We start from the raw sequence: 12391 nt of genomic DNA, 5'->3' as shown, positions 1-12391 counted from the left end.
TCGCTTGAGGAAGTGACAGTTGTTGAGAGCTTGCTGCTCCACCCCTGTGCCTTGTCACTCACCCTCTCTTTTACATAGGCTTAAATCAAGTGATGCTTACAAAAAAGCCTGGGGCAATAATCAGGACGGCGTGGTGGCCAGCCAGCCTGCTCGTGTAGTGGACGAACGGGAGCAGATGGCCATCAGTGGTGGCTTCATCCGCAGGTGAGCCTCATAACATGCACTATAGCGGTTCTCCATTGTCAAGTACAAACAACTCCAAAACTGAGTGGTTTTCTAAAAAACAACCATTTTATTGCTCATGAATCTACCTATTGGCTGAGTGTTCTTTTCTAAGCCTTTCCTGGCCCTTGCCTGGGGTGGGGTGATCCAAGATGGCCACATTCACTTGTCTGCTGGTTGGCCGGGGCTGTTGGTGGGGCACCTCTGTTCTCCTCCATGTGGCCTCTTCAGCAAGAGAGCCTAGGTTCCTTACATGGTGGTATCAGCATTCCAAGGGAGCAAGCCTCCGTGCACAGCACTTATCAAACCTTTGCTTGTATTCACTGAAGGTTCATTAGACAAAGCAAGTCACATGACCATATCCAGCCTCAATGTGGCAGTAGACAGGCATCTCATTCCATGAGTTTAATTGAATAGAGCTTATAAAAGAAACTACTTACAGAGGGGTGGACAGGGCTAATAACAAGGAATAGTGAAGCACTTCTAAGCTACCAATAGCAGGAAGCTCTTACCACCATAGTCCTGGAGGACAGGAGAAGAGATGATTATCAGAACCCAACATAGTTATGACTATGGGAAAGGAACCATCAGTAGAGAAATACAGCCACTACCAAAGCTAGCAGGGAGTGAGAGGGAGATAAAAGTCCTACTCCTCACTCTTCTTGGCCTCCAGTTTCTCACTGGCCATCAGCCAAAGCCTATTAAAAGCCAGAGGGTAAGAGAAGCTGGATGATACAGTCATGAGGTTAGCCTCTGAGGGCACGGAGCAAAGAAGGTCCAAGAATGGATTTGGAGTGAAAATAGAGAATAACAAGCTTTTTATTAATGATTTATTTTGAAACCTAGAATCAAAAGCCAACTTAAATATCTATTTTAAAATCTCGGCCAGACATGGTGGCTCACGCCTCTAATCCCAGCACTTTGGGAGGCCAAGGCGGGCAGATCCCGAGGTCAAGAGATCGAGACCATCGAGGCCAACATGGAGAAACCTCGTCTCTACTAAAATTACAAAAATTAGCTGGGCATGGTGCGAGTGCCCGTAGTCCCAGCTACTCGGGAGCCTGAGGCAGGAGAATCGCTTGAACCCAGGAGGTGGAGGTTGCAGTGAGCCGAGATCGCACCACTTGCACTCCAGCCTGGTGACAGAGTGAGACTCTGTCTCAAAATAAATGAATCAATTAATAAATATATATATTTTAAAGTCTCAAATTATGACTCAGGGACATTTTCTTAAAAAGAAAAAAAAAAAAAAAAACTCAAGTTATACACATCAGCCAATTCAGAACTCAGCTCTCCCTTTGCTCCCAGGGAAAGTAAACCAAGGATTCTCAAGCCTGGTTGCACATTAGAATCGCCAGGGGAGATTTTTTTTTCTTTTAATTGAACACCAATTGAACCAGAATCTCTTGAAGTGAGACACAGCACCTGTGGCTCATTAAAGCTCCTCAGGTGATTCTGATATGCACTCAGGTCCAAGCACCATCGAGCTAGAAGTATGTCTTAGCTGTTGATGATCATTTAAACAAACTTCTTCCCTACAGGAAAAAAGCTAGAAAGTTCTCCTTTAAGTTTTTAAGTTTTCTCTGGCCTGGGCTGTTTTTAAAACCGTAATGAGCCAGTCTAGATTGGGAGTTACCATAGGGGAAGGATTTTAACCTTTTTGAACATTTTTTAGCGCAATACCATATATACTGGGGAAATTCTGGAATAAATACCTTTGTTTTTTTTTTTTTTTTGTTTGTTTGTTTGTTTTTTAGACAGTCTTGCTTTATCGCCAGGCTGAAGTGCAGTGGCGCGATCCCGGCTCACTGCAACTTCCGTTTTCCAGTTTCAAGCAATTCTCCTGCCTCGGCCTCCCGAGTAGCTGGGACATAGGCACGTTCCGCCATGCCCAGCTAATTGTTATATTTTTAGTAGTAGAGATGGGGTTTCACCATGTTGGCCAGGATGGTCTCGATCACCTGACTCATGATCCACCCGCCTCAGTCTCCCAAAGTGCTGGGATTACAGGCGTGAGCCACTGCGCCCGGCCAAATAAGTACCTTTTTAACTTTCAAGTTGGACTGTGAAAAAATGTAATGTGTTTTGTGAGCCAGCTCCTTCCTCCCATTCCCACTCCACTCAACCTGAAACAATAGTCTTTTGTCACAACTTTTTACGCTGAAATCACCTATTCACCATGCCACTACAAACCCACAGTATTAACATATGAGCACATAAAAATCATCTTGAACAAGTAGCTCTCCTTGGAGTTCATGGGAGCAAGCAGGGTTAAGGGGCAGACTCTAATTATCATTACTCTTCCCATTGGTGTCAGTCCCAAATGGGAAAAGAGATGAGCATAGAGACTCTGACTTAGCACCATATGTTTTTCATTGTATTCTTAGAGTCTTAGAAATTTTGGTTGGTATTTCAGAAAGAAGAATACCATTTCTGTCTAATTCCATCTTCATGCTCTGACCTAAAGTTTTTTCAAGTAAAATGTTTTCGTCCTTAAACAATAAAAATTGGAATAAACACATGAAGGGGAAATGACATAATGGCAGGAGTGAGAAAAGTAGATAAATTAATCCATTTAATATACCTTCTTCAAGAATAGAAATTCAGGGGATCAAAATGCAATTGTAAACATTATTTTTTAAATGTACAAAAGCTAAAATGTGTTTTTGTACTGGATGGAGACTGTAGATAAAGTTGATGCCCAGAGGACTACAGATTTCCCCTATGCTTTGGGTCCGTGGTGTTCAATATGTTTCCCAACCTCTGTCTTCTAAAACTTGCTCTTTGGATCCCAGGGTAACAAATGATGCCCGAGAAAATGAAATGGATGAAAACCTGGAGCAGGTGAGCGGCATCATTGGGAACCTCCGTCACATGGCCCTGGATATGGGCAATGAGATCGATACACAGAATCGCCAGATCGACAGGATCATGGAGAAGGTGAGCACGTGGCAGTCAGCAAGTCGCTACTGCGAGTCACTTCTGAAATGACCGTCAGGAAGTGTGAAGGGCCTAACAAGGTCCTCAAAACACAGCCTTGAATTCAGGCGCACTGATAGCTGGAAATGTTCTTCATTTTCCAAGAGAAAAATATAGGATTCAGCAACAGAATTAAAGTAAAAATAAGAGATCAAACTTAATCCATCAGATATTCTCAAAGGCTCCTGTTGGCCAAGCATTGTGCTAGGCACTGTGGGCCCCGTACACAGGAGAAAGACATAATCCCTACTGCCAAGAAATTCACAGCCTATGGGAGGCAACGAGCCTCAAGATGAATTTTCTGTCACTCAAAATATAATTCACTAAGAGATCCACAGGTAACATGCTAAACAGGATTAGATAAGGAAAGATCTCAAGAGGCAAATGTCGGGAAAATCTCAGAATAAGTTGACTTTGAATTGAGTCTTGAAGTATGGTTAGTATTAATAGTTCGTTAAGCGGAGGTGGTAAAGAAAGAATCAGAGAATGGGGGAAGGAAGGGTCAGTTTAGCCAGGACATGATTATGATCTTTGTTTTCATAAGTGCCAAAGCTTTAACGATAATTCAAAAATATCCAGGTTTCATTTCCAGTTTAACAGTTCACATCCCCGGATCTCAAAATAGGGAATTTTATATGATAAAATCGAGTTTATACAATGACACCAGACTTGGCTCTAAGATCCACAGTGTCAATGTGGGCCACAAGAAAGACTGGAGGCAGCAGACTGAAAAGGGGTGGATTTGGGGGCTTAAAATTAGAAAAGATCAGGAAGAAACACTGGAAAGTTCCTATAAAGAGACCTAGGGCACCAAAACCTGATATTCTACAACACAGAAATCTGACATAATTTATATTTCCTTGTTTCATACCCTTTCCTCAAGCAGTAGAGTCTTGAATATTCATTAGAAACTCTTATGTCCAAATGCTAAAGAGAAATAGAGACATCATAGATTTAATGATAATTGTACAACTACAGTCTACTCAATGTGGGTAACTTACGTTGTGTGTTTATTTTCTGAGAGATGTTGAAGTTCTTTGTCTGATATCCTGAATTTCCTCATAATAATTCATTTCATTTTGGTAAGCAGAGAAAGATACTTTTAAGATTTCTAGAATCGGCCGGGCGCGGTGGCTCACACCTGTAATCCCAGCACTTTGGGAGGCCGAGGCGAGTGGATCACGAGGTCAAGAGATCGAGACCATCCTGGTCAACACGGTGAAACCCCGTCTCTACTAAAAATACAAAAAATTAGCTGGGCATGGTGGCGCGTGCCTGTAATCCCAGGAGAATTGCCTGAACCCAGGAGGCGGAGGTTGCAGTGAGCCGAGATCACGCCATTGCATTCCAGCCTGGGTAACAAGAGCGAAACTCCGTCCAAAAAAAAAAAAAAAAAGATTTCTAGAATCATAAGTCTAAATAGTAGTTTCTTGGTATCCCTTAGCCTCCAATGACTTGAAAAAGGCATAAGTAGGCATCAAGGGAACACTTCGCCCTGTTGTGTTGTACTTACTCCACGTTAAAAATATCTGATTGTATATTTTGCCTGATCGATATGAGCGCAAAGTTTAGTGTTCGTTGGCAAAATATTTGTGTTTTGCTTACTTTTGCAAGTAATGGCATGCTTATCATTGTTAAGAAGGCTTTCATATGATAAAGCTTTTAAAGCTGTGTAAATCAATAGATATTAGAATAATATTGAGAGTTTCAGAACTCACTAGAGCCAACACACACTGACCTAACCCATTACGGCTTAGAATAATGAACTAAGAAATCACTGCTGAGCTGCCTTCCAACAGAAAAATGATTTGAAAAACACAGGAAGTATCCGTTTTATATTAATGGACCCACTTTACTTGCAGATGCAGCTAGATAATGCATCAAAGCCAATTAGGCTTCCAGAAAGAGAGTCTTTACTAATAGAAAGGTCAAACTCTTATTGACAGAGTTGAACTTTAAGCAAGAAAATGTGTTTCTGGAAAGGCAAGTGGCATCTTGATTCTGCCACTTTGTATTTCTAGTTCTCATCTTTAGGGAGAAGGTTTTCTTATAAGCCCAGTGTACTGTAAGGACAGAGACATATGCAGCTACAAGGTTTAATCAGAAGCCAGGCAGGTGGACGGGTAATAACTGTTTCAATTTGTATCATTCCTTGAGTACAGAACCATTTAAGTGGGAAAGGGGTCTAATTGCCTTTGAATAATTAGTTTCCAGTCAACACTTAAAAAAAAAAAACCTTTTGTTTTTCAGAATTAAAATCCACACGTGATTTAAATAGAGTGCATTTCAACTCAGCATTGCCCCAATTGATTGTGTCGCATCAACTGCACAATTATTAATAGATTTCCACCTTTTCATTGACGTTCTCATTTCTGGTAACAGGAAACAGTATGCAGAAGTCTCCTGCATATCTAAGACATAGTTACAATCACACTGCAGGGGTATGTAGAGTCATGTGATGTTTCTCTCATAGTCTCTCATAATCCCAACGGCAGCTTTCACTCAGTTCTATCAATCGTGATCTTTTCTCATCACTTAGATCAACAGTGAAATTTTTGGAGTCCTTAACAATGAGATTTTTAATACATCCCCATGGACTGTCAAGAAATTACTTTTTCTATTTAAAAATGTTGTTTTCTGCTTAAGGGTATTTACATATATAAATACCTAACCATATATATATATAACCAACCCCATATAGATATACATAGATATACCTTCTGAGGTTAAAAACATAATTTTTTCAGAAAACTTACTCAATTGGAGGCAAGCCTATATCAGAGGGTTTATGAGAACTGTTGCTAAGGAAATACCTTAGCAATGTTCAAACTTTAAAGTTACCATTGGTATGTTAGGCTATGGAATCCCAGCTACTCCAGAGGCTGAGGTTGGAGGACCCCTTGCCCAGGAGTTCTAGGCTGCAGTGAGCTATGGTCATAAATTTGTCAGTGGTAGATGACACCCACATGTTGGAATACAGTGAGGCTGATGCTTTAGCAGTCCTCACGTTCTTCTATCAGTGAGGAAACATAGCATTTGAAAGCTAAAATTTTGAGTTCTAATAGGGTTTTGCCAATCACCAGTTCTGTGACCTGGTTACTTCACCTGAAGGATAGTAAGAGAACCGTTCAAACCCAGGATCAGACAGGCTGGAAGTCTGAACTGGGTTCTAATAGTGACCTTCCATGCTCTGAAATTGAAGAGATTCCCAGAGTGTTCAGAAGATGGGCTGAACAGCTCCATCTAACATTTTACTGGCTCTCTGGTGGTCATTCTGGCCTTCTCACAAAGACAAACATGTAACATATGTTAGGCACGCCAGCAAATTTAGAATTTTCTAAATAGAAATATAAAAACTGGAATGGGACAGATGTCATAAATAAAGTCCTACAGCATGTAAGTAGGGTGATCATAGGGGCATTCTTCAAATACCAGGAAGACATCTAAAAGGAGATTCCAGATTTTTGTCTAAAAGGAACTAATTCTTTTATATAATAAAGATGCAGTACTTTCTGTGTCAGATACTACATGGGGTGGAATTTTCATATGCTTCAGAAGTAAGTTAGGTGGAAATCACAGATGCTTATTGGACATAAGTCTGTTTCAGCTCCTCCCAAATCCTTTGAGGATATACAGAGTAACCTCACACTTTACTTCAAATATCCCCATGTGAAGGCTCCTCAGTGCATTCTTGTACAGGAGATCCTAGAATATTTGCCCTCAGAAATGCCATTATTTTTAAATGAATTATTGTTCTTATTTGAGCTTTTCTCAGAGTTCAGTCTGGCAACATAATAATTGAATCTACAGAAACATTTCACATTGCCCTGATCCTGTAATTTTTCCGTTGCACTGAAGTGTCATTTCTGATACCATTTGTAGCTAGAAACGAGGGTTTAAGAACCAGGTAAAATTGGAGAGATTATCCATTTTCCAGTTGAGAAAGCCAAGGTCAAAAATACGAGTCTGTAGTTCAAAACAACCAAAATAAATGCCTTATCTTACTATGTAAATCCTGGTTTTAAAAGTCAAGTCTCAATTATCCAAACAGATGGCAAAGGACTATTGCCAGGTAATTCAAAGCTATGATTAATCTAGAAATGTTTATTTTAACTTTGCAAATATCTATTTGAACATGGATAATTCTAATGTCCTGGGAATTCACAATGTGAACTGAATACAGAAGACCCAATTCAGTAGAAATTGGGAAGCACAACAATAGGTGCAAAGTTGGTAATCATTGAGTGATACTGGTTGACAGAAAAACAGTTTGGATTCCCCACACTGCCTCGCAGCCTCCTCCTCTACTTCCCAGGCCATAGAAGGATAGACAGCATTACCAGTCAGGGGAGGACAAAACAATAGCCTCAACAGAATCGTTGTCTTCACCTCTGCTTGCTGATGCATTTTTCTCAGTGGCAATGGAAATCATTCATTTCCTGGAGTTTAAAGATTTGTCTTTGTAGCAGCCCTAGGTTTCATGCTGCATATACAGCAAACATAACCCAAGCAGTAAAGAGATCAACCAAGAGGATAAAGCAAGCCAGGTATAAAATCATGGTAAAATGTGCACCTGTTAAAGACAAGACAGTTATTAAATTCGTAGATATGAGTCTTCACATCACAAGATGAATCATTGGTCTGAAATCTTCAGTACACATTGAAAACTAACAAGCATCCTAGAAGCAAGCCAAGTTTCACACGGTAACAATAATTGCAAGATAAACTAACGAGCCCTTCATTTTTCCAAAACGTTATTCCAAGCACATTATGTGTATAAACTCATTTGATCTCAGTAAGTGATGAATAGTGTGGACTCTGACTCCAGCTTGCTAGCATTCAGACTCTGATTTCTTCATTTATTAGTACTAAGACTTCAGACAAATTGCTCAGATACTTTCTGCCTGCTTGTCTAATTTGAAAAAGGGAGCTAATGATAGTACACATTTTCTAGTTGATATTGTTAATCTTGATGTTGTCAAAGTTTAATAAGTGGAGCATAGTATGAACAACATGGGGTTTGGGGTGTCAACCCCCATGTAGCTAAAAAATTTTTGACTCCCCAGAATTTAACTACTAATAGCCTACTGTTGACTAGAAGCCTTAATGACATAAAAAGTCCATTAGCATATATGTTTTATGTATTATTTACTGTATTATTACAATAAAGTAAGTTGGAGAAAAGAAAATGTGATTAAGAAAAATCATAAGGAAGAGAAAATACATTGATAATACTCTTGTATTTATTGATATCATCAGTTTATATCATTTGTTTACAAGATGAATCATCAGTCTGAAATCTTCAGTACACATTAAGCAATTCAAATTGTTTTTGACATGTCCTGACTTTTTTTTTGCTTCTTGGGAGCACTGCTGGCATCATTAGTGGCACTTTGTATGGGTGCCATGATGTTATTCAAGGTTTATAGTATTGTGCTAAACACAATTTTTAAAAAATGTGAAAACTGCAAGAGATCACTTTTTACTGCACTATGCAATTTACTGGAGAGATGGTGAGAATGATTAGCATCACAGAGCATTTGAAGCGGACACTCACAACCCTTGAGTTCCCCGTAATAACAGGAGGTGGCTATGAATTTATTAGAGCAGTACAGTATGGACTGCAGTTAACTTTATACAATTATGATTTAATACTGCATCTTTACATTTCTCTTAAATGCAAATAGTACCATGCATGGTCTATGTTTGTTTAAGTCTTATAAATTTTAATTTTTCATAATAGATTTTTATGTATTTTATGGTAGTAAATAATAGAATAGACTAGTATCTACATATATTTTATGCATTCATGACATGCCTTATTTTTTCTTAATTTTCTTAATATTTCTAGTTATACATTCATCTGCAAGCTTGTCTTACTTGTCACAAATCTCCAAAGTATTTTCCAATAAATTTATTGAAAAAAATCCCAGTCAGGCACAATGGCTCATGCCTGTGATCGCAGCATTTTGAGAGGCTGAGGAGGAAGAATTACTTGAGCCCAGGAGTTTGAGACCAACATGGGCAACGTAGTGAAACCTCATCTATCCAACAAATAGAAAAGTTAGCCAAGCATAGTGGCACATGCCTGTGGTCTTAGGTATTCAGGTGGCTGAGACAGGAGGATTACTTGAGCCCAGGCAATCAATCAAGGCTGCAGTGAGCCCTGATCACAGCACTGCTCTCCCACCTGGGCATCAGAGCAAGACTCTGTCACAAGAAAGAAAGAAGGAAAGAAGAAAGAAAAGAAAAGAAAGAGAAATCCACATAAAAGTGGATTTACACAGTTCAAACCCATGATGTCCAAGGGTCCACTGTACATGCTCATGCTCATTAGCAACATTTTTTATCATTCTCAGGAAGGAGACAGGAAAGCTGATGATCCAAGATGTAATTTGTTCAAATTGATACTGCTAATAAGTTAGCCATGGTTTGAATCTTACTGTATAAGAAGTGTAATTCAACTTAGTCCAACAGATGTGAATGTCTACCATAGATGTCACTGAGTGTCATTCCAGGATAGAAAGATAAATCATATATAAACCTATGTTCTCTGATAGGGAAAATTATTAAAAATGAAAATTAAGCTTCTCCGGTCATGTTCAAGTACAGCCATAGCCATCGTTCTGGGGGGAAGACAAAAGAAAGAATGGCCAACGCTGACCAAGGAGGTCTTAAGTGGTTTCACCCAAGAGGAAGCATTGAAGCTGGACCCAGAAGGGTGAATGGATTTGTAAGCGGTAACCTGAGTTCTGTTTCTTTTCCTCTTTTTCTAGGCTGATTCCAACAAAACCAGAATTGATGAGGCCAACCAACGTGCAACAAAGATGCTGGGAAGTGGTTAAATGTGCCCACCTGTGTTCTCTTCCGAATGCTGTCGGGCAAGATAGCTCCTTCATGCTTTTCTCATGGTGTTACCTAGTAGGTCTGCACACATAACACACATCAGTCCACCCCCATTGTGAATGTTGTCCTGTGCCATCTGTCAGCTTCCCAACAATACTTTGTGTCTTTTGTTTTCTCTGGGTCTCTTTCTTTCCAAAGGTTGTATATAGTGGTCATTGGGTGGCTCTAACTCCTTTCATAAGATGTCTCGAGTTTCATTTTTCCTTTTCTCTCCTCAGTGGCATTTGCTGAATAACAACAATTTAGGAATGCTCAATGTGCTGTTGATTCTTTCAATACACAGTATTGTTCTTGTAAAACTGTGACATTCCACAGAGCTACTGCCACGGTCCTTTCTTTGAGTGTCAGGCTCTGAATCTCTCAAAATGTGCTGTCTTTGGTTCCTCATGGCTGTTACCTGTCTTTATGATTTCATGATTAGACAATGTGGAATTACATAACAGGCATTGCACTAAAAGTGATGTGATTTATGCATTTATGCATGAGAACTAAATAGATTTTTAGATTCCTACTTAAACAAAAACTTTCCATGACAGTAGCATACTGATGAGACAACACACACACACACATCAAACAACAGCAACAACAACAGAACAACAAAGCATGCTCAGTATTGAGACACTGTCAAGATTAAGTTATACCAGCAAAAGTGCAGTAGTGTCACTTTTTTTCCTGTCAATATATAGAGACTTCTAAATCATAATCATCCTTTTTTTAAAAAAAAGAATTTTAAACAAGTTGGATTTGACACACTCACCATTTAATCATTTCCAGCAAAATATATGTTTGGCTGAAATTATGTCACATGGATGTAATATAGGGTTTGTTTGCTGCTTTTGATGGCTACATTTTGGAGAAAGCAATCTTGCCGTGAAACAGTGTGGATGTAAATTTTATAAGGCTGACTCTTACTAACCACCATTTCCCCTGTGGTTTGTTATCAGTACAATTCTTTGTTGCTTAATCTAGAGCTATGCACACCAAATTGCTGAGATGTTTAGTAGCTGATAAAGAAACCTTTTAAAAAATAATATAAATGAATGAAATATAGATAAACTGTGAGATAAATATCATTATAGCATGTAATATTAAATTCCTCCTGTCTCCTCTGTCAGTTTGTGAAGTGATTGACATTTTGTAGCTAGTTTAAAATTATTAAAAATTATAGACCCCAGATGATCTGCTTTAATTTCTTCATGGACCCGTCTGATTTTTGCACTCACACAAGAAGAGGAAGCCTGGCTACCCTATCGCAGCTACTAAAATTCAGTTCTGTGTGCCGAGGACAGCGTAGGGGAAAATAGAAGGTTTAAGCATGATTCCATTGGCAACTGACTTGGCTTGATTCTCATAACCTGTTCTAGAATTACCTTGTGAGTTCAGTGTTGGCTAAGGGAGAAAATGTAGTTATCCAGAAGACACAGAAAAAAAAAATTCATAGGAAAAGAATCTATGATATCCAGTCATGGCCCTACATAGATCCAGGTATATCCGGTGCCTGTCAACTCCAGTATTCTTTCCTTTTTACAGAATCTCCACCATCTAAAATTGAGGGCTTCACTATCGCATCACCAGTGACTCCATGTTTTTTTAAATACCTTTACTGACTCACTGTAAAATTCACCCATTTAAATATATAATTAAATTTTGTCATATAATCACAAAGGTGTGCAATCTAATTTTAGAACATCTTTATCACTGTCACCAAAATACCCCATATCTATTATCAGTCACTCCCATCTCACTGCTCCCAGCCCTAGGGAACTACTGGTTTACTAGTTATCTCTATAGATTCGCCTTTACATTTCATATAAATGGCATCATACAATGTGTGGTCTTCAGGGACTGGTTTCTTTCACTTAGTATGTTTCCAAGGTTCCTCCATGTCATATCAGGATCAGTACTCCATTCTTTTTTTATGGCCAAATAATATTCCACTGTATGCATAGATCCCATTTTGTTTATCCATTTATCAGGTTGTGAATATCTGCATTGTTTCTGCTTTTTTACTATTATGAATAATGCTGCTATGAACATTTTTGTAAAAGTTTTTGTGTAGATGTAAGATTTTTATTCTTTCCCCATGGTTTTACCAATATCATTGCCTGTCCCACCACAACCGCCACTAATACATCTACCACCATCACCTCCACCATCACTACCCCTACTCCTGCTAACACCACCACTGCCTCAATTACCGCTACCTTACCTTTTCCACTGGCTCTACCACCTCTATATCATCTTAACTAGCATTCCCATCACCTCTACCCTTATTACCACTGCC

The 12391-nt window shown here is 39.1% G+C and overlaps 1 protein-coding gene across 4 annotated transcripts in view; it reads left to right on the top strand.

Annotated features, from left to right (window-relative positions):
* SNAP25 (synaptosome associated protein 25) overlaps positions 1–11283 on the top strand; it is an 86638-nt gene extending 75355 nt beyond the window's left edge. For all 4 annotated transcript variants that reach the window (XM_032295419.1, XM_032295422.1, XM_032295421.1 and 1 more), the window contains 3 exons: positions 79–204; positions 3018–3162; positions 9978–11283. In XM_032295419.1, the coding sequence (XP_032151310.1) occupies positions 79–204; positions 3018–3162; positions 9978–10046 (340 nt within the window). In that variant the 3' untranslated portion in view covers positions 10047–11283. The remainder of the gene's footprint in view (positions 1–78; positions 205–3017; positions 3163–9977) is intronic.
* The last annotated feature ends 1108 nt before the right edge of the window (positions 11284–12391 follow it).

The sequence above is a fragment of the Sapajus apella genome, unplaced genomic scaffold, assembly GCF_009761245.1.
Source record: "Sapajus apella isolate SASKATOON/1434 unplaced genomic scaffold, GSC_monkey_1.0 scaffold33, whole genome shotgun sequence".
NCBI lineage: Eukaryota > Metazoa > Chordata > Mammalia > Primates > Cebidae > Sapajus > Sapajus apella.
This window is presented reverse-complemented; position numbering and strand designations above follow the sequence as displayed.